The sequence below is a fragment of the Ascaphus truei genome, chromosome 3 (assembly GCF_040206685.1).
Source record: "Ascaphus truei isolate aAscTru1 chromosome 3, aAscTru1.hap1, whole genome shotgun sequence".
Classification (NCBI taxonomy): Eukaryota; Metazoa; Chordata; class Amphibia; order Anura; family Ascaphidae; genus Ascaphus; species Ascaphus truei.
Window position 1 is genome coordinate 398,811,254 of NC_134485.1, and position 27,206 is coordinate 398,838,459.

General features: G+C 43.7%; 1 protein-coding gene across 7 annotated transcripts in view; it reads right to left on the minus strand.

Moving 5' to 3' along the window:
• FAT3 (FAT atypical cadherin 3) overlaps positions 1 to 27,206 on the minus strand; it is a 555,353-nt gene that overhangs the window by 161,229 nt on the left and 366,918 nt on the right. For 5 of the 7 annotated variants that reach the window (XM_075592531.1, XM_075592535.1, XM_075592533.1 and 2 more), the window contains exons 5-7: positions 3,077 to 3,391; positions 2,110 to 2,320; positions 1,621 to 1,689 (exon numbers count right to left, since the gene is read on the minus strand). In XM_075592531.1, coding sequence (XP_075448646.1) covers positions 1,621 to 1,689; positions 2,110 to 2,320; positions 3,077 to 3,391 — 595 coding nt within the window. The remainder of the gene's footprint in view (positions 1 to 1,620; positions 1,690 to 2,109; positions 2,321 to 3,076; positions 3,392 to 27,206) is intronic. The other 2 variants (XM_075592536.1, XM_075592534.1) reach the window with 1 other exon arrangement.

The following is a 27,206-nucleotide window of genomic DNA, read 5'->3' on the forward strand; positions in this document are numbered from 1 at the left end:
TGGACCAGAGATGTTCAGTTGCAGACTACGAGGCGCACCAGAGTAACACAGCAGGGGTCCCTGCTGTGTGAGTCCTACCGTAGTCTGCCTCTCTGTAATAGACGCGCAGTAAGAGAGGCTGAATCAGTCACTCTAACTGCGCGCCTCTCACAGGCGATTGCAGGGCTTTTGTGTATTATATAAAATGTATTAATGTTCAATTCCTACATGGTGTAGATGTGTGTGGGTGTCCGTAGCAATAAAGCATTGATTTGAATGTTTAAAAAAATTAATACGGGGATGTGTGTTGTGTCATGTGACTCTCCTCTACGATGCCGCGCACTAGAGCCGACAGCTGCAGAGAGGAGAGCACTGAAGCGAGGAGAGAGCTGACAGCTGCAAAGAGGAGAGAGATTGAGATGCCGGTAAGTCCTCGCGCAAATCGGGAGCCACACTCAGCCCGCGTCATAAGTGGATTCGCATTGTAGCGAATCACGCTATAACAGGGTTGAGCTGTACTTATAATAATAATAATAGTTTGTTCTTGTTTTACATAGCGCTTTACAGAAACATTTTGAAGACACAGTCCCTGCCCTGTAGAGCTTACAATCTATGTTTATGGTGTCTGAGGCACAAGGAGGTTAAGTGACTTGACCAAGGTCGGAAGGAGCCGACACCGGGAATTGAACCAGGTTCCCCTGCTTCAAACTCAAAGCCAGTCCAGTTGTTGGGAAAAGGCAGATTTTTGCAGGATGGAAGATGAACAGATGAATACACATAGGTGGATGACAGAATACGGTTTTTGTTTTTTGTTTTCAAGATTAAATGTTAAATCGAAGAGATGTAAATAAAATCTGTTTACTCATTATTAGGCTGAAGAGTGATACAGGAATGTTTTGTATACTTACCGTATGTTCTGTAGGAAGGCACGTCAATGGGTTTCAATACAATTTGTTCTTGTTGTGTGTTAAATTGTAATATGGATGCTAAGTTGAGTAAATAATTGCCTGCTCCGGACTGCATCTGGGTACTCAAGGATATTCCGAGAACATGTGTTGTAAAAATGTCTATCATATTAACTGTGCCTGGAAATCGATGCAGTTGTGGGAATGATTTTATCAATTAAAATAAAGTCGAATTACCATGTATTATACTTTGAGCAAAAATCGAAGTCATGTAAATTGGACATACAGTACAGTACAGTACAGTACATGCCTGGTCCGAAATAGAAAATGTGATTCTCCACCATGAAAATTGTTCCGACTTTGGATTTAACACTTTTTGCATTAATAATGAAAAACTTGGGTGTCTATATTTAGCATTGCAAAAAACAGTAACCTGCAGCAACCAGTGAACACCATTAAGGATAGATTATGCCAATAGACAAATTAGATTTTAAATAGATAACACAGCACATATTTCAAGAGAATTCATGAAATGAGGAAATGCAAATATAAAAGAGATTGGAATTGGATACACTAAGAAAAACAAAAACCCAGTGAAAAGTATGTGTAAAATTCACTACATGATATCCTGTCACAGACATTTCTATCAAATGTAATTTCATTTGCTTGAAAGAGCTCGCAAAAAGGGCACAGCTAGATAGCTGTAATTTGGCAAATGTATTTGTACCAATAATACCTTCAGTGGAACAGTTCTGCCCACAAGCTGTCTGCAGAATATAGAACATCTCTCGAGCATGCTTGCCACCTTGAAGCAGGGCAGTCAGCAGAAAAAGCAACAGAATGCAGGAAATGTAAAGGAAAGAGAAAAGTAAGTAAGACAGTCAAGTTAGGTACACAGACACTTTAGGAAGGGAGTTTGACAACAAAAAGGAAAAGGTCAAACAGTCAAGCCTTAAGATATTAGTAAAAGCATAGCACATTCAACCATTCAATACTGAAGGGGCCTCCATTGAAAATCAGTCACTTACACAAATTGCAGACTAATCCAGATGTAAAGGCGACTTAATAAAAGATCCAACTACAATTTCTACTTACAGTATCTACTATTTTTTTCTGAATTACATTGTTATCTTAATGTTATCTTAAGTTTGTTAACACCATAAAACTAAGGCATATATTTGTTCTCTTCTTTTTTTTTTTTTTTTTAAAGGATAAAATATCTTACCTTCTACATCAAACCAAAGAGGAATATTTGAAGGCTGTACGGTCACTACGCCTACAATCTCTGTAACTTTATCACTTTCCATGATCGTAAAATTGTAGAACATTTCGTCGAAGGTCAAGGGGATGGGCGAAGGTGGTGGTTTCTTAATCCATTCAATGTGGAGACGAGCAGTAGAAGACTTTTGTGGACGTCCGTTGTCTACAGCTTTGATCTGTATTATTAAAAACACAGAACAGTTTGCATTTCCAAGAACATTCATTATCCCCCCCAAAAAGCATTATTTCTTAATATAAATAGATGGTTTTGAAACCATATAACCAACCCTACCTTTTCCAAAACATGTGATAAATGAGTTACTGCAAAAGGACGTGGTTAAATATTGCATAATTGAAGTTATTTCTTCAGCTTAACCTCAATTCATTTACATACTATGTTTGTATGTCTGTAATTTTTCAACCTTCCCTAATTTGTCACTGACACAATTTCATATTTGACTAACTATATGTTTCTAACTATATTTCAGACATGCGATAAGTGGCCAAGCCTCCTTTAGATAATATGCAAATAGTTCAATAATTCTATTATTAAATGTGCACAAGCAATACTAATTGTGTGTAATAAAAATAAAGGTAATTTTTCTACATTTCCATACCCTCAATCTAGATACATGGCCCTCTTTTCAATTAGTTTTATAATGTTTATTTCAAGTTTTCTGGCATATATAGCCAGCTATCGTAACCTTTGTGTACAGCATATTTATGTTAAATAAAGGCCCAATCAATGTATCATATCTGACTGCATGCTGATTGAGCTTTTCTACCATAGTTCTCTGAGGAAATGTCCACTTGCACTTGCAAATTTTAAATATAAGTAACTAGTGGAGTGATTTGATTTTGCATTAGCCTGGCAAATAACCTCTTCTGCTCACTGCATGACAATGTGAAATTAATGGGTAATGAATTCTCACTGTTAAAATGTCGTAACTCCCCGCTGAAAATTGCTTTCTGGAAGAAACCATGCCAGTTTTAGGGTCAATAAAAAACTTTCCATCCTCGTTCCCGTCCACAATGCTGTAAGAGATTTCAGCGTTGGGTCCTTCGTCCTTGTCGAAAGCAAAAGCTCTGTAAATTGGTTCCCCCCTTTTTTTACGGTCTCTCTCTGGAAGCTTGATCTGATAGACCTTCTCTGGAAACTGTGGCTTGTTATCATTTTCATCCAAAACTTGAACCACCACCCAGACAGTGGACTGCTTTGACAAAGGTCCACCATCACTGACTGTAACCTGGAAGCAAAGACAATGGATTGATACTTCTGGCGTTTGTGTAAGGAATTCAGTGAAATATTATCTAGATTAGTGTTCATCTACTTTCCTACATTTGCCAATTTCAAATGAATGTTTTGCAATTCATAACTGCCTTTACACTGAATTGAAAAGCTGATTCATATTTATTTTCAGTGCATACAAGATCTATGATGTCCTGAAATATAGATTCTCACAAGCACAATTTTTACTTTGCATAAAACAAGTTATTTTACAGTAATTCATGTGTATAAATATTCAGCAACACCAATTTGCAATTATTCTTTACATTTAGAACTAAATGATGACACTGAATAGGCAAATAGCTAAACGTTGATTAATTAAAGGTGTGAGAACACGGAAGACTGCTGATTAAGCACCAGATATAGTCAAATACTTTGGAATAGAAACTTCCAGTAGAAGAATAAGTGGACATGCTCATGTTTCACTAGGGACTAGGCAGTTATCTACTTACTGTTGCCTATCTCTTTATCTAGACAAATCCTTCAGTGAAAATATCCAATGATGGCGTATTGAGATATCATGGCAGGTTTCTACACTGTTGACTCAGGTAACTCTGATCATTACATTGATTGCTGTGCTGTTTATCAACTCTGTGGTTCACTGCAGCATAAAAGCCCTCCCACTGGATGTTCTATTTCAAAACCCATAACCAACGCACAATTTCACATCATATCATCTCCCCTGCTGTAATGTTAATATCGAAAACTCACTGCTGCTGTAATCCTACACCAAACCCCGCAGCAGTGCTGAAAATCAATACAAGGATGAGAAAAGTAATCAAATAAGCTATCCGGTTCGTCACCCACAGTATATTTAATATGATTTCACTTGTGAAGTAACAAACTTCCTTTTCTGGTCTAAGAACAACATTTTTTAACATTTAGAGATCACATCTCTATATAGGCACAATATTAACCCTTTGCGGGCCCCAAGACGTAGCCACTACAGTAAGTCATAGACTCTGGCACTCTAGGGGCCATGGGCTATGTTATGACCTTAGAGTGCTAATTTTCTAAGGCCGAGGCCCCGCTGCCTCAGTCAGCGCACCAGCACTGCATGCAGGCGGCGCGCTGAGAGGCAATTGACCACTACCTGCAGTCTGTAGGGAGCGGGAGCTGGAGCGGGGGGGCGTGGTTGGAGCGGAGGGTCCGTTCGTCCCCCCCCCCCCGTCGGTCCGTCATCTCCTCCCTCGGTCGTCCCCCCACACACAACACACACACAACACACACACACACACATACATACACACACTTCCCCCCCCCCCCTACCTTTTGGAGGTGGGGGAAGCTCCCTCCAGCCCCCGGCGCCGATAGGCTCACCAACTCACCATGTGACGCGTCACCGCTCGGGATCGCAATCCTCTTGCATCCCCTGGCAGCTGACGCGTCACAGCGCGTAGTGAGACTGGTCGGAAGGAGGCAGCGGCACAGAAAGGCAGGAGGTAAGGAGCTGGTGTCCCGCACGCACGCAGCCACACGCGCGGCCGTTCGCAACAGGTCCTAAGCGAGATTGAGTTGTGTTCCTCCTCTTCCATTTCTGGGTTAAGGGTCGCCATGATCACATGACTGCTCCAAGGAGGGTAAAACAATTGGCCTTATTTATAGATTTGAAATACTCAAAAAGTATATAAATCATTAAAAGATTTAATGAAGGTATAAAATAAAAAAAGTGACATTTATTACTTGCAATTACATGAAGCTGTCTGAAGCTAAAAGAGGGCCTCCCAGTTGAATAAAAAGAAAATCTACAATGCTGGTCTCTTCTTTTGGATTTATGTAGCATCTGCAAGTCGAGAGGACAAACCCGATGTTGTATCTCACACAAAGGTGGTTAAAGTACTTTTTCCTATTTAAAGGGATAAGAAATGACCAAGGCTATTCCTGATATGTACCTACCTGCATTCAGTAAATGCCACAGCTTAAAAAACCTGGAGTTCGTCACCTCCACCCCTGCATTTTACTGGCAGGGTCTGTTTGCTATTCAACTGACATCACATCAGGACTCTCTTTGAGATGAGAACATACGAGTTGCACCAAATGCAACCCCCCACCCCCCTAAAGAGAATCTTCCCCACCATGCTTCCCCTTCACTTTTCCTGTCCATTAAGCCAGCGTGGACAGGGTTAATTTCATCAAGAAAAGACAGATACAGCTTGAAAAACCTGGAGTTCTCACCTTCTGCTCCCCCCTGCATTTGTGCTGGGAGTGTCTGTTTGTTGTTAAGCTGATATCACTTCACCACAGGAATCTCTTTGAGATGAGAACACATGAGTTGCACCAAAGGCGGCAGCCAAAGGGCAGCCAAAGGGTGTCAGCTGTTTGCTGAAGTTGGCTGATGTTAGAGATGCTCCATTACAATTTGAAACACACCATCCGTCTATCCCTTGTATCCTACCTTATAGATTGCAAGCTCTTTGGAGCAGGGTCTTCCTTACCTACTGTTACAATGTATTTTAATGTTTGTTATTTTATTGTTTTTTCTTCTCTAGCCCTATTGTACTGCGCTACAGAATACGTAGGAGCGATATAGTTAAATGATGATAATAATAATAAAACACAGCCTTTTGAACAATATAAAATATACCTGCCAACATGCAAATAAGAACGGTATGGCAAGTAAGGTCTCAACCTCCAAATATGGAACACACCGAAAAGCAATAGTCGTTTGGAGGCTACAATGTCCCTGGGCTTGGCAGCATTCAGGAGGATGGCATGACAGCAGAGGGTGCTAAGAATCCCTGGAGGTTAAGCAAAAGCTATCATTCAGACCTAAATCTAGCAACCTACAACTGCTGGACTCTCTCCAGTGAAGCAGCACTGCAAGAACTGGAAGATAAACTTGAAAAAACTAAAAAGGATATTGTGGGCCTCAGTGACATAAGAATAAAAGATTAAGGTCTCATTGAGCTCAGAAACAGACACCTGTTCTCTTACAGAGGTACAGAAAATGAAAGAAATCAGTTGAGTAGGCTTCATCATTAACAAGAGATGCAGAAACAACCGAGTGGAGTGTGAAAGCTCATCGAAAAGGGCAGCCAGAATCGTCATTCAGATGACAAAGAAATACAGGCTTCAAATAATCGAAGTGTATGCCGCAACATCAAGTTACACAGACAATGAAGTGGAAGACGTCTACCATGAAATCAACCAACTTAACAACAATGGAAAGTATCACCTCAAGATCGTTATGGGAAATTTCAATGCAAAGATTGGTGCCCAGCAGAAAGACGAAGCATCAGCTGGTAAGTATGGTTATGGCAACAGGAATGAACATGGAAACAGATTGGTAAACTTAGCAGGGTGTGAAAACTCCCACATCATGAATTAATTATTTAATAAGAATCCAAACAGAAAAGGAACACGTTATGGACCCAATGAAATCAAGAACGAAAATGACTACAAACAGGTGATTGAAGACTGCAAAGTCAACCATTTGCACACAAGGTGTGATCACCGATTGGTTAGCTGCAAATTACATCTGAATGCTAAGATGGAAAGAAGAAAACAGATTAAAAATAAGTGGGTCAAGTTGAGGATCATTGCTGCATGGTCAAGCTGAGGAGATTGGTGACGCAGTTGGATGGGGAGGAAGAAAGCCTTTCTCCTGGCATGTGTCAGTAATACATTTATTTATTATAGGATGTCCATTGATTGCCAATGTGGGTATCTATGTCCCAGTTGAAGGCGTAGTTAGTCATAGTGACAATCAATGGATGAAATGGCTAGTGTTTATTTTTATTGTAATGTAATTTGTATTTTATTGTGCAGTTTATTTAAATGGTCAAAAGCGCTATTAGCCATATTTGGCTAATAGGGCTATTGCCCATTACTGTGTGTGGTGGTAGAGGGGTGTTTTGGGGAGTAGAGAGGATGGATTGAGGGGGTATTTGCACCGGGATGGGTGCTTAGACTTCCATGGGGTTAGCGGGAGGGGTTAACCCCTTAATTACCTTAGTGGTTAGCCACTAAGGTAGTGAAGGGGGGTAATACCTGTATATGTTTAAGGTTTTACTGGAGGCCATTTTTTTTTTTTTTTTTTTATATACTGTATTGAAGCAGGGCGTCTCCGGAGGTGAACCCCATTAATGTCAATTCCGGGGACCCCTGCTTGTGAAGATATAGACCTCAGTAGGGGGTACCGGTAGCTGCTCTGACTGAGCTCACATGGAGTGGTGCAGGAAGCAGTAAATGACGCTTCATCTATATATTTGTTTTTTGAAATAAATCAGTTATGTAGGACTAGATCGTACGTATGTCGTATCCACCCCTCTGCCCCAGTCTTTACGCCTTTTTAATGAGTTGTAATATATTAAGCTTCCTTGGTTTGCTATAGCATCCATTTAGAAAGGCACAGCCCTTCCTTTTTTTTTTGATAAAGGCAGCCATGCTGTGAACCCTGGGAAGTAGGAACTTCACGGATCGAACACAGGAGGACGGATCCATCAGCAGTTTAGGAAATGAAATGTCCTTAAACTTAAGCAAATGCTGCATCAATTAAAAAAAAAAAGTAAGCAAACTATTGCCAATTTAAAGACGATAAAGAAGCGACTTATGATTGGGCAGAAGCAAATCATTGCACTCAAACAGGACAATAGATCAACAATAAAAGACTGTGAATTTAGCACAAAGAGAGTTGAGGCCTTCTACATGAAGTTGTATGAGAACACAGAAAACCCGTGGCATAATCCACCAGAGAACAAGTGAGAAGAAACCAGTGGATATACCATGCGTCAGTGGCATAGCTAGACATGCGCGGGCCCTCGGGCAAAAAAAAATTCAGGGCCCCTGTAAGAGATGTGTGCAGAGGTACATATAATGGAGATTGATTTCGGTGAAATTATATCTTGGCTTTATTGAGCCTGTTCCTTTATCCAGGCAAAACATACAAAAACAACAAAATAACAGCCCCCCCCCCCTTTGTAAGGGCTAACTTACTTACCCAGACCCTATCTGCAGAACTGGAGGGATATTCCCATTACTAGCCTATCACCCCAAAGTCTTAGGAGGTACCTTAAGCAGGTGGCCCCTGTATCCAGGAAATAAAGGTCTCTGGGTGTCTTGATCTCAGCACAGCCTTTGTGCTCAAGACAGTATCTGAGTGCAGGCTTCTCTGCTCACCTTCTTTAAGCCCAAATGTGAGCTAACTAATCTCTCTCCTGTTTCAGACATTAGACTTTTCTCAGAGACCTAATCAGCCAGGTGGAGTCTGTTCATTGCCTGTGTGCAAATAACCAGCTCGTTGCTGGATTTAGAGGCAGTTTCTCTCAAACAGTGATAGGTCCCTGTTAGCGCTCCATTAATATTAATACTGACTGCAATTTTTTTCTCCCTATCCCTGATCCTCTCTCTCATCATCCCTCCTCATCTCTCCCCCCTCCCTCATCATCATCCCTCATCTCTCTCCTGCCTCATCATCCTCCTCTCCCCTCCTCCTCATCTCTCCCCCCTACTCCCTCTCATCATTATCTCTCCCCCTCCTCCTCATTATTCCCCCCTCATCCCCCTCCTCCTCATCATCATCTCTCCCCCTCCTCCTCATCTCTCCCTCTCATCACCATCAGCTCTTCCCCTCATCACCATCAGCTTTCCAATTCATCACCATCAGCACTCCCCCTCATCATCAGCAGCTCTCCCCCTCATCATTAGCTCTCCCACTCCTTACCATCAGCTCTTCCCCTCATTACCATCAGCTCCTCCCTCATCATCATAAGATCTCCCCCTCATCACCATCACATCGCCCCCTGTCATCATCAGCTCCCCCCCTCCTCCTCATCAACTCGCCCCCTCCTCCATGCTTACCTGTAATAGAGACAGGTGGGGGGAGATGGTATGGGGCGGCGGGCCCCAGGTATTAAACAGAAGCCGGCAGAAGAATCGACACTTGTTACACAGGCAGAGCAGGAGAGGCGTGCGCTCTAGCAGCACACACCGGAAGTAAGAAAGACTTCCGAGAGACCACTAGAGTGCGCTCCTCCCCGTCCATCCTGCTTTGCCTGTGTAACAAGTGCTGATTCCTCAATTTGCTCAAATGCAGGGGGCCCGCCTCTGCATACCATCTCCCCCCACCTATCTCTATCTGAAGAGACACAGATGGGCCAATGACAGGGAGGGAGAGCAGGCCCCCCCAAGAGCGGGGGGCCCCGAGCTTTGCCCATGCTATAGCTACGCCCCTACCATCCATCCTTCCAGAAGAAGTGACAAAAGCAGTAAAACCAATGAAGAATGGGAAGGCTCATGGGAAAAATGGAATTACAACTGAAATCCTGAAAAAAAGGTGGGGGAAATTAGTAAACATATTTGCAAAACTCTCTACATGCTGCTTGGAGAACAGGAAAATTTCAGAAGAATGGAGACATGCCATAGTTATCCTCATCCACAAGAAATGAGACCTCAAGCGCTACAGACCAATCCATCTACTTCCAATCACTCACAAGATTTTTACTAAGATACTCACTAATTGGCTGCAACAGACCCTGGACTTCACCCAGCCTAGAGAACAAGCAATATTTTGCAGTGGATACAACACGATGGACCACATGTCGTACACAAAGTGACTTTCCAAAATAATGATTATGATTCATAGGTTACGAAAAAGCCTTTGATTCTGTCTATGCGTCAGCTGTTCTAAATGCATTAAGAAGATAAAGTGCTAAAGAAACATACATTGATATTATAAAGAACATTTACGAGAATGCCACATCAACCATTAGATTACATGAAGATACAAGTAAGATAAGGAGCAGCAAGGGAGTGTGGCAGGGAGACCCCATATCAGAGAACTCGCCAAAGCAAGTAAGAAAGTGGGCCTCCATATGAATCTAAGCAAGACCACAGTGATATTCAACAAATGTATAAACTTGGCAAAGATTGATTAAAAGGAATACAACTAGAAGTAGTCGAAGACTACAGTATGTCTACCTTGCCTGGCAAGTAACAATGGATGGGAACCTTTTGAATGAAATCAGCAGGAAAATGAAGATGTTAGTGAACACATTTGTAATAAACAAGACAATATTCCACTGTTCCTCAAGAGGAAAGTTTTCGACCCGTGTATCCTGCCCGTGCTCACTTATGGATGTGAAACTTGGGCCCTAAATCTGAAAATAATTCAGAAGTTTCAAATAATTCAAAGAAGTATGCAGAGATGTATGCTGGGTATTACCCAAGAAACTAGAAAAAGAATGAATGTGTTCGAAACCAAACAAAAGTCTGTGACATCATCACAAGATGATTAAAATGGCAGTGGGACAGACATATTGCAAGAAATTACCATCGTTGGAGAAAGATGGTCCTTGACTGAATTCCAAGGGAAATTAAATGACCAAGACGATGACGAAAAGTAAGAAGGGGGGATAAAAATCAGAATATAAGAGAGGCTTCAAACTGCAGTACCTGTAGGATCATTGGGGAGGTCTTCATCTAACAGTGTATTGACAAGGACTGAAGAAGATAATGATGATATATATTTACATACACCTACACACCCCATAATACGCTTATTTCAATGTTTTTTTTTCCCCTATCCGACGAATATGAGTTATGTTTACGTCATATCACTGAATGGCTTACCTTCTAGTCACTTTTTTAAAACATAAGGATACATTCAATACGTTAAATAAAAAAAAGTGAAAACATAAGGATACGTTCAATACGTTAAATAAAAAAAAGTGCGTGTGCCGAGCACGCGCATTTTAAGTGAAACTTCTTTGTGTTTTGTCACTGTTTTGTGACAGAAATTGTATTTGTGATGGTGATGTTTTTAATTAAAAATCAAAACATAATTTCAGTGTCAAAACGTAAAGAAGTATGACTTGAAACACATGTTTTAGCTATTTGCACTTCTATATTTATAGTAACTGTGAATTCCTTGTGTGTGTCAGTCAGTCAGTGTGTCAATCAGTGTTTGTGTGTCAGTGTGTGTCAGTCAGTCAGTCAGTCAGTCAGTGTGTGTCTTTGTCCGAGTCTGAGTGTGTCAGTCCGTGTGTCAGTGTCTCTCTGTCTGTCAGTGTCTCTGTGTGTCCCTCTCTGTGTGTGTCCCTCTCTGTGTGTCTCTGTGTGTGTGGTCTCCGTGTCCTGCTGCTGGTGTGCTGGTTCCTTCTGCGCAGGTTCGCCGAGCCAGAGCCTACAGCGCAGGCGCGCCCAGCCGGAGCCAGCGCCTACTGCGCAGGCGTGCCGAGCCGTCAGCGGCGCCTACTAGCCGTTGGCAACGGCTCTTGACGAATGCGGGAGGCCTCTTCTGCCAGCAGTGACATCACTTCCGGGAGTGCACGTCCGTCAGCATCAAGGCAATTTACTCCAAGGGAAATTTTCATATCGCTTGTGCGAGCATAGAAGTTTCACTTCAAAAATTCATCTGGCCAGCGGATTCCTTCCTTTAAAACATTCATTACTTCTATTTGAATATAATTGCACGCTGAAGAATACAAAGCAGTTAAAGATATGTCTTTGTTACAGCACCAATAAAATAGAAGTTGAATAAACGGCTATAAATTAATGATTAGTTGATTTGAATATCTAGTTTTTCCTATTAAGTCAAGAATAGCCAAGGCATTCCTTGGGTTTTAAATTAAACATTGACTGGAATAGAAGGTATTAGACCTGATAAATAGCTTTGAATGCCCATAAAGATGCTTATTCATTGCATACAATACAGTATGTATGATAAAGATAATTTAAAAAATAGAGCCTTTTAATCTTTCCATATGAGTAAATTAATTCTGAGCGAAAAAAATCTGTTAGACAAAAAAGACCACTTTATGCTTTTCCACAGGAACCTGCAGAACGTACTCCAGTAGCAGAGGTTACAATATGTAAGAAGATAAAAGCGAAACAACTGGGGATGAAATGAAAATAGATTTCTATGAATATTTCTCTGGATAACAAGAACTAGTTTCCCACTTGTTATAATTGGGAATATAACTGGCTGTTTGTTTTATCAGCTTATATCAATTATGCTGAATGTACTAGTCGTTGGCAAGCATTTACCCTCCAGTGTTAATACTATGATTCAATTAATTCAATTGGTTCGTATTCAAAATATCCGTTTAGACTGGCAGTTGCATACAGAAATTGGCTCAATATAAATTTCATTCATTTTTGAGACCATATGGCCTACCTGTTGAGGGAAAATCTTCTAATCATTAGACAGCGTGTCTGCACAAACCTCAGGATTAGGACACTATCATTATTAGTTGCATTGCCATGTGGATAATGAATTGTTTTGATAGTGCATATTTTATTGCAACGGGCAGAGATCAGAAGAGGAGACCATCTGAGCCCAATATACATTAGTAAACACGTCTGCTTCTTGATCTGTCAGTAATGTTAAGTTTGTTCCTTGAGCAGCTTTAGCTGCTAAACACAAATGATATACATATTCAGAAAAATATATATATTTCATTTTGAAATTCTTTTTAAAATTAACCTTTAACAATTAAATTCACTATAGTGTACAGCCCCACGAATACATCGTATTTGTCACTAAGGCGAGTCAAACAATGATTGCCTTGGGTAATCCTCATTGGGTTGTAACTCACCCATTATACGTTTCATTAAAGCAGATGAATTGTCCCTGCCAAGAAAAGATAACTCCTACTTTATAAGAGTATCTAATAACCCTTTTGTTAAGAATAACACCAGCTGTCTGCTCACCATCTGATTTATTCGGAGTGTGTATTAGTGTATTTTAGATTTAATAGCAGTATGATTTTTTTCAAATGAAAAAAAAAAGCAACTTTTTTGAAGGACTTCTGTTTTGAACAATGTTATTAATATAGCAGATAACATTTCTCCATTCTGCAACCACATCATTTAATTTGCCAATGTATCTTCTTGTGTCTGGAATAATAGCACAAGGAAAAAATATGGAGACAATACAAATGTCATCTGCGGTGCTCAAACATCATTTGAACGTGGGGGTGCCTCGAACCCCAACACAAATGCCAAAAGAATAACAAAGAGCCAACCAAAAGCTATTTCAAAAGTCAAAATGAAAAATCTGTACACTTTGGCAGGAAAAGATACAAGATAAACGACAACATTTTGGGTAAGTTTCCTCCACTTTGTGTAAATAATAGAATAAAAACAAGCACGCAATAATTACTGTTGGTTATTCATTAAACTGTTAATGTGCTCGTTGGCACTCCCATTGAAGTGAATTGAGGTTAGTGAATCCCAGAATAGCACACATATAGGAATTATTAATTCAACTGTGCTTGTGCCGTTCGGGTACACTGAAACTTCCATTCATTCCAACGGGCGTTTCAGTGTGAAAGTGCCCCGGCCTGCACTATTGACAAGTGTGATAACCAATGTTGGAGGTTAGCGAGTCCCTTAGAGTAGGGCTGGCAACTCCAGTCCTCAAGAGCCACTGTCACGGGAGACCAGGACTTTTAACACTTTTACCATTCGGGATCAATTCACTAGGCAGGACAAGGTAGTGCAATAAAATTAGGCTTATTCTGGTGAGACCAGCAGACATACAAATGATACACAAAATACAATATACTGCACAACTGGGGGTCTGGGGGGAGACTCCAGAATAACTAGGTGCAGGGCGCCTGCTTTAGAAGGCTTACCCTGTCCGCTCCTGGTCCAGAAACTTCACGGTACAGATGCAGCGGCCGTTATCCGACCATTTCTCTAATCGGTTTTCGAGATCTCCCTGAAATCCTTTAACATTTGCCGCAGCAGACTAATGGCCCATCGGATAAGGGGTCCCTGCTGTGTTAATCCTACCGGGGTCTACCTGTCTGTAAGAGACGCGCAATAAGAATGGGGGATCGTCTGGCTGCTGACGTCAGAGGAGGGTGTGTGTCGAGCCGGCTCAAAAAGCCGGGTGAGCGGGAAATATGAATTGGCCAATGGGAATCGTGCCTTTGAGCAGCGGCTTCCCCCAGCCAGCCCATTGCCTCCCGCTGGGCAGGCTCCACCAGGTCGGGCAGACCAAGTGTCTTCCCTGCGGGAAGCCCTTGTTCTCCGCACCCAGTACTCCGCCCTTCCCTGCTCACCAAACCACTCCAAAACCTGTCGACTTCCTTTCTCCTCTTTGATCCCCGATTTCTATGCAGACATCCCAGTTCCTACTTAGATTGCCCGGACTGTTTGTATAGAGATTAATACATACTTTTAAAACATATGAAACTTTGTTATAAAACCTATTAACCTTAGGGGAACATCATACATGTGGGAGAAATGTGGGTGGGATACTTTGGGCCGAAAACCAGGATTCTGGGGGACAGTGTGTAGTCACTTTGCGTACACACAGAGCCTGCCTGCTCATCGGGGAGAATTACGGGACTACCAGTAACTTTGTGCCCCGAACTCCTACACTGATTCTGAATACATTTTGACACAAATATCCCCCTTGAAACTCCCATTCCCGAAATCCCACGTTTATTTCATGACAGGAAAAGGTTAACACACAACAGGACAGGTTTTAGGATATACATACAGTGTTCCTGGCTTATGATTTTCAGGGGTAACCAGTCGGGCTTCACCTGTATTATGAAGACTGGCTGCCCCTAACAACACAGCCACCAAGAGGTCGGTTTTTAAGGATATCCCTGCGTCAGCACAGGTGGCTCAATCACTGGCTCAGTCATTGACTGAGCCACTGATTGAGCCACCTATGCTGAAGCAGAGTTATCCTTAAAAGCTGACATGTTGGTGGTCCTTCAGGACTGAAGTTGCCCACCCCTGCGTTACAGAGATAGAGCATCAGAGGAGCACAGCAGTGATAAGGAAAACAGCCTTCAATCAAAATATGATGTGTAAGTCTGTATATTACTAGATGTGTCTTTGTCAAACCTGGCACTGTTTCCTTGCGGTGTCTTCCAGGTAAGGGAGTGTCACGGTAGCTAGTGACAGGGTATAATATACACCAAAATCTCTGGGTTGAATTGAACATGACTTAGATATAATAAATATAGTTTATTCCTTAAAGAAGGTGAACACACAAGATATACAAATAACAGACAAGAAATAACAGTTACTTAGGGGTTGGGGTGATGAAGTAATCAGGAACAGGATTAGCAATTCATCAGGCATCAAATAGTTGGTAAAATCAAAGACACGAAAAACACGAAGACCCTGAGAATAGAGCTTACACTCGTTTATATGGAGTTCCACTCCTATACCCTGGCATTGAATGCAAGTCATTGGAGAACAATTATCTGCACCCAATCCCTCCTGGCCACCTCACCTGAAGGGCAACGTAATACCTGCCCACTGGGCAGATATTATTCTAATCAGGGGCTTATTTCCTTAGCCCCCCTCCCACAAGACTGGCGTCTTAAAGTCTGGTTTGGACAGAAAAGCCTTTGTCCCTAGGTATGAAACACAACACTTATCATAAAGTACCCACGTCCTGCCTTCCTTTGTGATAGCATACACAAGCAGGGTGGGGGAGCCTTTGATCAGGGGTTTATTGTAGACCATTTGTCTCCCTCCCTGAGCATTAACATAACATATGGGCTCTAAGAGTTTTTACACCAGACCCAAAATACAATTCATTCTTTAATATCTTCACATATTAAAATAATCCGTTCTGTGGGTCTGAGTAGGCTGAAATTTGCCAGGTCCTCATGCCGGAAGACCTTTGCAATAGTGGCCAAGTTTCAGCCTACCACAACCCCCAGAACCGGAGATACAAAAAAACAGTTAACATCCCCCATTAACTTTAATGCAGGATTCTCCGCCATAGCTAAAATAAATCTCTGCTTTTCACTGTCCTATTGAAATCAACGGGCTCCGCCGCTATAGGCTTTCAATGGAGCAACTCCGCCGTTGAAGTCAATGGGCTCCGCCGCTATAGTCTTTCAATGGAGCAACTCCGCCATTGAAGTCTATGGGCTCCGCCGCTATAGCCTTTCAATGGAGCAACTCCGCCATTGAAGTCTATGGGAAAACCACAATTTTTCACATTTGCCCATACTCCGTCTGGTTGTTCGGAGAGGGCTGGAAATGGCCATGCAGTCATGCCGGAACAGTGACTACATGCGACCCAAATCCCAGCCCTCTGGTCCTCACAGAACCGGAGATATGGGTTTACACATTTTACACTTCCAGACTTAGCAGTTATAACACCACGCGGCTTTCCCCCATTGGAATCAACATGGCGACGCCGCCATAGGCAATGCATGGGCCAGCGCCGCCATGGGATTTAATGGGACCTCCGCTCCGCCATTAGAGTCAATGGTGCGACCCTCGTGGCGAGCGTGACCCTTTACAGGGGTCCCTCATTCCCGGACCCGGTGGTGGTCGAGTGTGGGGGTTCCTAGGGTCTAGGGGCAAAAATAATTTTATTCCTGGGTGCCCTAGAACCTAAGGTTCCCACGCCAATTGTGATTGAACTTGACCGGGTAGTGATCATAGCTCTGTTTCAGATAATGTTTCCGCTCTTGCGGTCTGCGGTTTGGATGGCTGCCAACCCGTTCCTGGAGGTCGGCGTCGAGGAATCCCCATTGAAATGAATGGCTCCATTGACTTACAATGGGGAACCGCCGCTCCTCCTCTCGGGCGCCACCTGCCGGTCTTCTACCGAAACGGGCCCAAAGCGCCGGAATCTCCATAAGGTTGCATTGGGCTGCAATGGCGACCTATGGAGAGCTGCAAAATGGAGCCTGAAAAGGCGGGAAAATGGAACAAAGGGCTATAAACACTGAATTAACATTAACCCTTTCCCTCCCGCATCAATCCCAGTGTATGTGTTGGTGCAAACACTGGAATGGGAACAATACACATTTACAGGGGAATATACATTTGGTTGCTGAAGCAGGGTATAAACACTTTACTGGACCGCAGTCTAGTTAACCCCTTGCTGCCCAAGTGAGAGCAGGGGGTGGCCAAATGGTGTATAACCCCTTTAATACCGGGCCAAACCCCCTCTCCCATGACAGGGAGCACATGTGAACCACGTCGTGGATATGTGAAATAAAAATAAATAAAAATAATGGTGTAGCCAGTAATACAAATGTGAACATCTATCAATAAAGATGTGTTAATCACAGATTTCCTATTGGTATATAGGCATATCAGAGAACCACCTCTCTTTGATGGGAGCTTTGATAGGGATCCTCCTCAGGAATGAGTGTGCGGATATCCAGTGTGTATTTTGAACATAAGTGCAGTTCATGGGAGAGGACTTAGTCGGAGGTTTATGTCACTCTGCCGGTCTCTGCCTGCTACAGCTTTTAGTTCCACATACGTCACTACCTGTGACGTCTTCACTCAAGGCGGATGTAGTTATGATCTGGTCACTCGGCTGCCAGGGCTCCAGTATTCCCGGTAAAGATTGTTCCTTTGTTTAGTCGCTTTGACTAATTGGAGAGTTAATCAGTTCAGGAGAAGAGACCGGACACCTCTCTCCTCGTAGAGAAAGGTTGGAATACCCTTTCCTTACAAGATGCACACCACCCCTTCGGTAACATTCTTTACCAGGAAGACTGGAGCCCTGGCAGGCGAGTGACCGGATCATAGCTACAGTACATCCGCCCTGAGTGAAGACGTCACAGGAAGTGACGTACAGTATGCGGAACCAAAAGCTGTAGCAGGCAGAGACCGGCAGAGCGCCATAAACCTCCGACCAAGTCAATCTCCCACGAACTGCACTTATGTTCAAAATACACACTGGATATCAGCACACTCATTCCCAAGGAGGATCCCACCAGAGAGGTGTATCTCTGATATGCCTATATACCCATAAGAAATCTGTGAGTGGGATTAACACATCTTTATATATAGATGTTCACATTTGTATTACTGGCTACACCATTATTTGTATTTTCGATGTCACATATCCACGATGTGGTTCACACGCGCTCCCCTTACCTGGAAGGCAACGAGGTGGGGTGCTGATGGCGGGGGGGGGGGTGGGGATCGGGGGGTGGGGAGGGGAAATCGGTGCTGGTAGAAGTGAGGCTGCTGGGGGAAGTGCAAGGGGAATGCTGGGGGAAGTACAGTGGCTGCGAGGGACGTGTGCAGCTGCCAGCGCCTCACTCCACCTCTTCCCCCTCCCTCCGATCGGGCGCGCGGCGGGCATTTTTTTTAAAAATTAGCACGGCCCCAGTTATAGCGCGGTCGGATCGGGTGGCCCCCGAGGACCGCGCTATAACGGGGCTGAGCTGTAATAACATGTTCTTGTATAGAGCTGCTAGTTTTTTTTACATAGCGCTTTACAGAGACATTTTGCAGACACAGTCCCTGTCCCATGAAGCTTACAATCCATGTTTTTGGTGTCTGAGGCACAGGGAGATAAAGTGACTTGCCCAAGGTCACAAGGAGCCGACACCGGGAATATTTTCACATATTCATCGTTATTTTTTTGTTTCCAGTTTTCAATATCAACAAGAACTAAATTCCTTTTCACTGCCGTCTCTTAATTACAATAATTGCTTCTCAGCATTTAGAACAGATGGTCCCCATTTACCTATCACAAGAGATTTTTTTTATATAAAAGCAATGTAGAGAAACTATTTCATGACATGTTGCAGCAATATAATTGCACAGAATATATCATATAATACATGCATCCACACAAAAATTTGAAAATACAGGTGTATTCCAGGTTTATAACAAGATGCCCATTTGACATTTTAAATTAAAGACTCATAAAAAAGTACTTTATAGATGTTAATTGCACCAAAATGACTTTCATAACGCGGTTTCTTTCTATTATACAAGTGGAAATACTGGTTCAGACATGACAGGTCCTGGAATTAGTCGAAATCTTGACTTTTTAGCTAATTTGTTCATTTTTGCAAAAGAATGTTAGGTGAAAGTAGCAAGCTTGAACAAATGTGTAGTGGCTGCTTATTGAAAGGAGCTTTGCCCTTAAATATATATATATATATATATATATATATATATATATATATATATATATATATTGTGGCAAACGGCTTACTCCGGGGCTCCGCCGTCTGTCCGGGACTGTTAGAACACGGTCTTTTAGGGTAGGTTAAATGACGAGGCGTCACGTGCTGTTCCTTTAAACAGGCTATGCCTGGTTTAAAAAACACACAAATGCTTATCGCTCTCCAACTATTCAATATAAAGTCTATTTTCATTCACGGTGCATAGGGTAAAAAACTGATATAGAAAATCCAAAGGGGGGGGGGGTTTAAAGCCCCCAGTGGAGCAAGAAACCCAGGGCTGCACTCACGAGAAAAAGTGGGAGGGACCAATAAGTCCCGGGCCAATAGCCCTGTATTACGCAACGCAAAACAAAAAAGGTTTATTTAAATATATATATATACAAGGAAAGGTACATCAGGAGGTGTGGGGTAAACGGGGAAAGAGAAGTGTGTTAAAATAAGAGGAGGATAGGTGACCAGGGAAAAGTAAGCTCCCAATATCACGTATGCTAAAGGTATATATGGGTACCCAGTATATATGATACTCAGGGTATTAGCTGACTTGAGATTTATATGGCCAAGACGGACAGAGTGTATATATTTATAGCAGTTTAGCATTCAGCTGAGGTACATATATACAGAGCTAACACCAAAGGTGTATATCTTAGCTGTTAATGTCCTAAACTGACATGAGATAGGGACATCTAGTAGACGCCCATACATCTGCGCTAAAACGGGTGCATATAAATGTACAGATAATCCCCCACAGTGGGGCACCGCAGACATAAACACCCTCCTGCAAGACTGCCAGCTGTTCCGGTCTAATACACTTTTGTATAACGTGCATATACAAGCACACAATCCCCACTGGGGGGAAGCCCTGGATATAAATAGCTGAGACTGCCACAGTGCATACAACAGAAACACATCAAAACAAAAAGCTGCTCACCTGAGCGATAACTTAACTTAGATTTTCCCTAGCTCAGGGTGGAAGTGGCTTTTCCACTTCCAACAACAAAATAAGTAACTTCGCAGTTTTAGACAAAAAGAACAGAATGTTTTAACCTGTTTGGGAAGAGGCTTTTCCCCTCTGCTTTCAGCAGCCTTCCTGTCTCCAGGCTCTTGGGGGAGAGGGGAGAGGAAACAGGAAATCTGTCTTAAGTACCTGATTTCTAATAAGCAGGACAGGTGACAGAAATCAGGCAGCAAGCAAACTCTGGTCTGGATCCCTCATCCCTCATCCCTCATCTCTCAGTTCCAGCACTTGCCAAACTGTGGGATGGAGTGCATGTATTATGAGGCTGCCCTGTTCTGCCTAAACAGGACAGAAACTGTTCAGTATCCTGGGAGCCCTATATATGGAATTTATTACCATCCCCTGGTTTCTGTCACTATATATATATATATATATATATTTAGTTAAGTTATGGTGAGTAAAAAAAGTGACAAAAACCCACCACAGCAAAGCATATAGCAAATGGAAATATATTATATGCTCATTTGCATGTCTTAGGCAGGTCTGCAACCCCGCCTTTCACCATTATCACCCAGCACACAGCACTTCCACTGCAGCAAGGGATTCTGGGAAATGACATGCAAATGAGCACACAGTGCCACTTTTTGCTTCAAAAACCATTTTAAACATGGTTCCCTATAGGCTTAAGCTTGCTGCATGGTCACAGCCAGGGTTAAGATGCATAGCCAGAAAACCCACCCACAGACAGCTGTTTCAACCTTAATGGGTCTCATCAGTGTGGGGTTGGTTAACTGGCTATGCAATGAAGCAATGAGGATGGGGTTTACCATACTTAGTTATGTTATGGTGAGTAAAAAAAGTGCTTCCAACCTAGTATAGATTATTTTTAATACCTACATTATGAACAGCATTAAATCTTGTAACTACGATTATATTTAAGTAATACCAATGTTGTGCAAAACACACAGTAAGTTATATTCTTGCACGTACTGTACAAGGATGAACAGATTTATGGAGTTTTACACTTCACCCAAAGAATTTCCTGACCAAGAACAGTTTCCCTAATATCGGAAAAAAAGCCTGGCTTGGCCCCGGCTCACAGAAAGTGGATGTAGGTTGTAAAAGTGACTTAGCAGATAAACGAGGGACAATATATTTTCTACATTGCTTCTGCATTGAAGGGGATTGCTCATATAAAAATGGATTCTATTTTAGGATTCCATTTTTGCAAGTTCGAACTTTGGTAAATATTTGCTAACCTGTAATTATTCGTTTAAATGTCAAGGCCAGTGATTTTCAACCGCGGTTCCCCTCAGGGGCTCCACGGCTGCCAAGGGGGGAGAGCTGGGACAACTCTCCCAGCTGTCCCAGGCCTCGTGGCGTGGCGGGTCCCCTCGCAGCAGTGATCCGGTGGCTCCTTAGCTCTGTAGCAACCACGGTCACTGTTATCCTTCCTCACCCTCCTGTTGGCGCCAGAAGTCGCGTTCAACTTCAAGGATGGAGCTGCGGACCGACGCAGCACTGCAGGCCCCAAGTTGAGAGGGTGATTGTGTGTGAGTGGGTATGAGTGTGTATGAGAGGGAGAGATTGTAAGGTGGGGTGGAAGAGAGAGGGGGAGAATATAAGGGAGGTAGAGAGAGGGAGTGTGAGAGGAGAGAGGTGGAGAGTGTGAGGGGAGAAAAGAGAGGGGGGAAGTGTAAGGGGAGAAAAGAGGGGGAGCGTGTGAAGGCAGAGAGAGAGGGAAAGAGGGTAAGGGTATGACTGAGTTGGAGAGTGTAAGGGGAGAAGAAAGAGGGGGAGAGTGTAAGGGGAGGAGAGGGAGAGAGTAGAGAGGTGGAGAGTGTGAGGGGGAAAACAGAGGGGGAGAGTGAAAGGGGAGAAAAGAGAGGGGGAGAGTTTACGGGGAGAAAAGAGAGGGGAGAGTGTAAGGGGAAAAAAGAGAGGGGGAGCGTGTGAAGGGGGAGAGTGAGAGAGATTGTAAGGGGGGAAGAGTGCAAGGGGAGAAGAGAGAGGGGGTGTAGTAAAGGCGAAGAGAGGAAGTGAGCGTAAGGGGGGATAGGGAGTGAGTGTAAGGGGGGATCAGAGAGGGAGGGTGTGAGTGTAAGGAGAGAGGTGGAGAGTAAGGGGAGGCGAGAAAGGGGTAGACTGTAAGGGGAGAAGAGAGGGGGAGAGTATAAGGGAGAAAAGAGTGGGGATAGTGTAGCGGGGAGAAAAGAGCGTTTGAAGGGGGAGAGTGATAGAGAGAGTAAGGTGAGACAGAGGGGGGGATAGTGTAAGTGAAGAGAGGTGGGAAAGTCTAAGGGGGGAGAGTGTAAGGGGGGAGCAGAGAGGGGGGAAGAGACAGCTGGAAGAGAGAGAGATGGGGGGGGAGAGAGTTGGGGTTCCCCAGAATTTCACAAATCAATTTTAGGGTTCCTTAACCAAAAAAAGGTTGAAAACCACTGGTCTAGGTGAAAGCATGCGATTTCGACTAAGACTCTATACTCATAGAAACCCAAAAGAAGCTTCAGCACACACTGATTAATAGAACAAACGTAGAACTTCTCGGATTAAGCCACACATTTAATAGCATAACTAGAACATATTGTCACAAAAAGGAATTGCTAAATTGCTGTAATTGCAGAGTCTACAGCTCTAAAAGCCACCGAAGCATGGGGGAATACAATGGGAAGGGACGTTTGGGAGACATATTAAAATATGTGGTGGAAAAAATCTTCGTGTCAAATTTTATAATTTTATAATTCACTCATCTCTAGCTACTAAATTATATCAAATTTAAGAGCTAGTATGAAAGTGCAAGCTATATAAAGTACAGTAAAACTGGAAAATAATGCTCACTGCAGAAATTAAATGGTATAAAACTGTGAGTCCCACAGGTCAGATTAAAAAGACAAGTGGATCATCAAGTGAAAAGGTTTGCCACCTACAGTAACTATGGAAGTCCTACATGGGCAAGCCAGCAGAGTAATGACATGACTTTAACTTCACTTTTAAGAAGTACTGTAACTTAATTATCGAGTGTTATCACATGGAATGTGCGAAGTGTACTGTAAATGTAACAACCAGCTAATTTATTACTACCACATTGAACTAAAGATTTCATTCCATTGTGTGCACAGCACAACTGCTGAGGATTGTATTCATCAAAAACACAGACAAGATGTTGTTATGATCACTCTTGGCCTTGTACTTTATGCCCCGGGATTTATCAAACATATCCCACCTAACATATCTAATATTCCTGAGTAGAGATGGGAGAATCTGTACAGATTTAACTTCTCCTTAAAGCTGCAGTTCAGTCTTTTTTTTTTTTAATTAATTTTTTTTACTTCAATAGTTTCATGTGGGCAATCTCTACTTACCTAAAGAACTGTATAGCTGCAGGTCAATTCGTTCTCCATGAATTGATCGGCGAAATTTGGTGACATCATTAGTGAAGGGATATGTTTTTCTTCTGCTTCTGTCACTCAGTGGAGGCTCATGAATATTCATGAGCACTCCTGCACTGACATGTGCTAGAGCAGGGGTGGGCAACCTATTTTTCAATGTAGCCACAGGTGTGGCGAATTAGAAGTGAAAATAGCCACACCATGTAAAAATTGAGGTATTATGTTGCGCATGCGAAAATTTTAAATCACACAATGTTTGAACAAGTTTATAAATTCTCCCACCGCAAACCCCTCATCCTCTCACCCCCTCCTCCTCTCATCCCCCTCTTCATCCTCCTCTCACGCCAACACCACTACCCTCCTCATCATCATCACCTCACCCCCTCATCACCATCTCATATAACCCCCTCAATATCATCTCCCCCCAGCACCTTAGATCTCCCCCAGTCCCTTTCAGCAGTCCCCCTCATCATCAAGCAACCCCCCCGTCCTATGCGTAGGGCACATAGGAGGGTGCATAACACGCGGGGCGTAGGCCAGGGGAACTGTGGCGGCGGGAGTGGGTAACTCCGCAGCAGCAGTGTGGGCAGGGTGGATGCCGGTGTGGGCAGGCTTGGTGCAGCTGTGGGGGAGGGGGAGGGGGGTGGTCTGGGCAGCATGGGAGGGGATGCTGAGGGCAGCATGGGAGGGGATGATGAGGGTAGCGTGAGGGGATGATGAGGGCTGCGTGAGAGGGGATGATGAGGGCAGCGTGAGAGGAGATGATGAAGGCAGCGTGAGAGGGGAGGGTCAGGGCAGCGCGAGAGGGGAGGGTCAGGGCAGCACGAGGGGGGAGGGTCAGGGCAGCGCAAGAGGGGAGGGTCCGGGCAGCACAAGAGGGGAGGGTCAGGGCAGCGCGAGAGGGGAGGGTCAGGGCAGCCTGGGAGGATCTGGGCAGCCTGAGAGGGGGTGGTCTGGGAGCATGAAGGCAGCATGAGTGGGGATCTGGGCAGCAGGAGAGGACATGTTCAGCAAGGGCTGAATGTAAAAACCCTTTTAGATCCAGTTATGAGTATTGTCAGGCTGATGCAGTTGCAGAGTATGGGATAAACAGTGGACAGCCAGGATAGGTATTCCCTGATAGAATGGAGGTTAGTAACTCTGCAGCAGCACAGTCCTGGTAGTATACTTGCCTCAGACTCTGCTTAGGTACCTAGAGGTCAGACAGGTAGGGGGGGGGGAAGTATCTCTCAGCTCTCCCTGCACTAGTAGCTGGCCGTCCAGGAAAGGAGATGCGCCAGTAGGGGATTTCCCCTGCCAACAGCTGAGTGCGAGCAGGAGAAGTACCGGGTAGGGGATTTCCCCTGCTTACAGCTGAGTGAGAGCAGGGAGAAGCACAGGGTAGGGGATTTCCCCTGCTTACAGCTGAGTGCTGCACTGGTAGCTGGCCATCAGAGCACAGAGAAGCGCCGGGCTCGGGGTTCCCCTAATAACAGCTAAGTGCTTGTGTGGCAGATCGCCAGACTGTCCGCATAGGCGGCAGACAGCATGTCAAGAGTGACGTCAGCGGACTGCCCTCACCACCCGGAGGTTTACTAGGTAGCAGGAGAGGGGGAGGGAGGAGGCTCCATTCGCCGCAGTTTCACTACCAATTCGCCACAAGTGGCAAATGGCGACAGGGTTTGCCCACCCTGGTGCTAGAGGGAGGGCAGGGCTGACAAAGGGGTGTGCCTGGGTTTGTGACAGGCCATGAAGGGGCAGTGCCTTAGCAAATGGCTGTTAAAATAGAATACAAGAAAATTGGTCTTTCAAAGTTGTTTTTTTAAAAACAGAAAATGCTAAAAGTATTTTTTCTTACTACAGAACTGATTTATTAAAAAAAACACACATGCAGGATATTGACTGAACTGCAGCTTTAAGTTTGCAAAACCCTCAAATATTAGACCAAAAGAACTGGCAAAACAGCCCTAATTGTAAAACATGGACTATTTTTACAAAGTGGCGAAATAGCAGCCTCATGACTTAAACATACTGTAGGGGGGTGGGGGGGTTGTTTAACAAGTACGATTACATTTCAAAAGCGAAAGTGCTGTAATCAAAATGAATTGACAGCTCTGATGCAATCAGCCCCATTGGAACATATTGAATTACCCGATTCACTAAAATACCTTCACCTATTTAACATTATGTTAGCATAAGTTAACAGCGCTTAATCATAGCGTATTATTCACTAAATATATAAAGTGACTAGCGGATTACACTCCTGTTAAAAGCATGCTGTTAATGTAATGACAATTATTGTAAATTATATGTAAATCAGCTCTTTATAGCCTAAAACATCCCATAGTCACTAAGCCAGTGGTGGGCAATACCATTACATCAAGAACTTCAGTGCGGCCCTACAATCTCTAAGAGGGCCACACACAATCTATTGCCATGTAACCTCTCCCTATCACGCCTTCTATTTTTCCATATAAGTCCTCCTATTGTTCCATATATAACCGCTTCATATATAACCACTCAATATATCTCCTTCTACTGCCCCGTATAACTGCCATGTACAGTATAACATCTCTCTCACTCTCTGTGTACTGATCTCTCTCACTTTGCCCCCTCCATCTCTATCCTACATCACCCCCTCTTTTCTCTCTCTTCCACTTCCCTCTCTGACTTCCACTCTCTGTCCCCCTTTCTCTCTCCCCTCCCCATCTCTCTCACTCGCCATGTTGTGGCTCGCCTTTCGGACTACTATTGAGTTAAGGGGTTAATGGCCCTAATGGGTTAAGTGTGTGGCTCACACAGGGTAACATCGCTCTCCCATCACATGGTAAAGAGTGACTTAGCAGAAAAGAAGCCACGCCTTTATGTGTGGTGATCAGTGATGTCACCGGCAGGGTATATAAGACTGCTCCGAAGGTTCTGGAACTCCGGTCTCTGGGAGTGACAGTTGGACGGCCTCACTTTTGGTAAAAATATGTATACGTGTACAGTTAGAGCTATACCATCCCTGTTTGTTATTTTATAGTTAGGGAAAGTGTCCCGTCCAATTAGTAGCCATGGTACTACAGAAGATTACAGGTTCCTATGTCCAATAGGGGTTACAAATAATAGCCCGTGGACCTAGTCGGATCGGCCCTGCTAAGATTCCCCGTATTACTGTACCTCAGAAACAAAGTGTCTTATCGTGGCATGCAGTACCCTGCACCGTGATAGTAATCCCACGGTTCATGATAGTAATGGTAACCCAAGATGGGACTCAATTGAGAGAGATAGTTATGGACGCTACGCAAAAGATGGCCACTTAAGATGACAGTAACAGCAACAAGATTAAGTACCTCCCTAGAGCAGCGGTGCGCAAACTGGGGGGCGCGCCCCCCTGGGGGGGCGCAAGATTGTTTAGGGGGGGCGCAGGAAGCAGCGGCGATTTTGCCAGGAGCAGAGGGAAAAAAGCCGTCTGCAGCTGCAATTTTTCTTTTGGCCATTAGGTGGCGCTGTGCTGCGCTGTGCTGCGCTGCGCTACAGTACACAGCAGCATCTCGTTGCTTCCTGCTTCCTGCGTGTGTGACATGGGGAGAG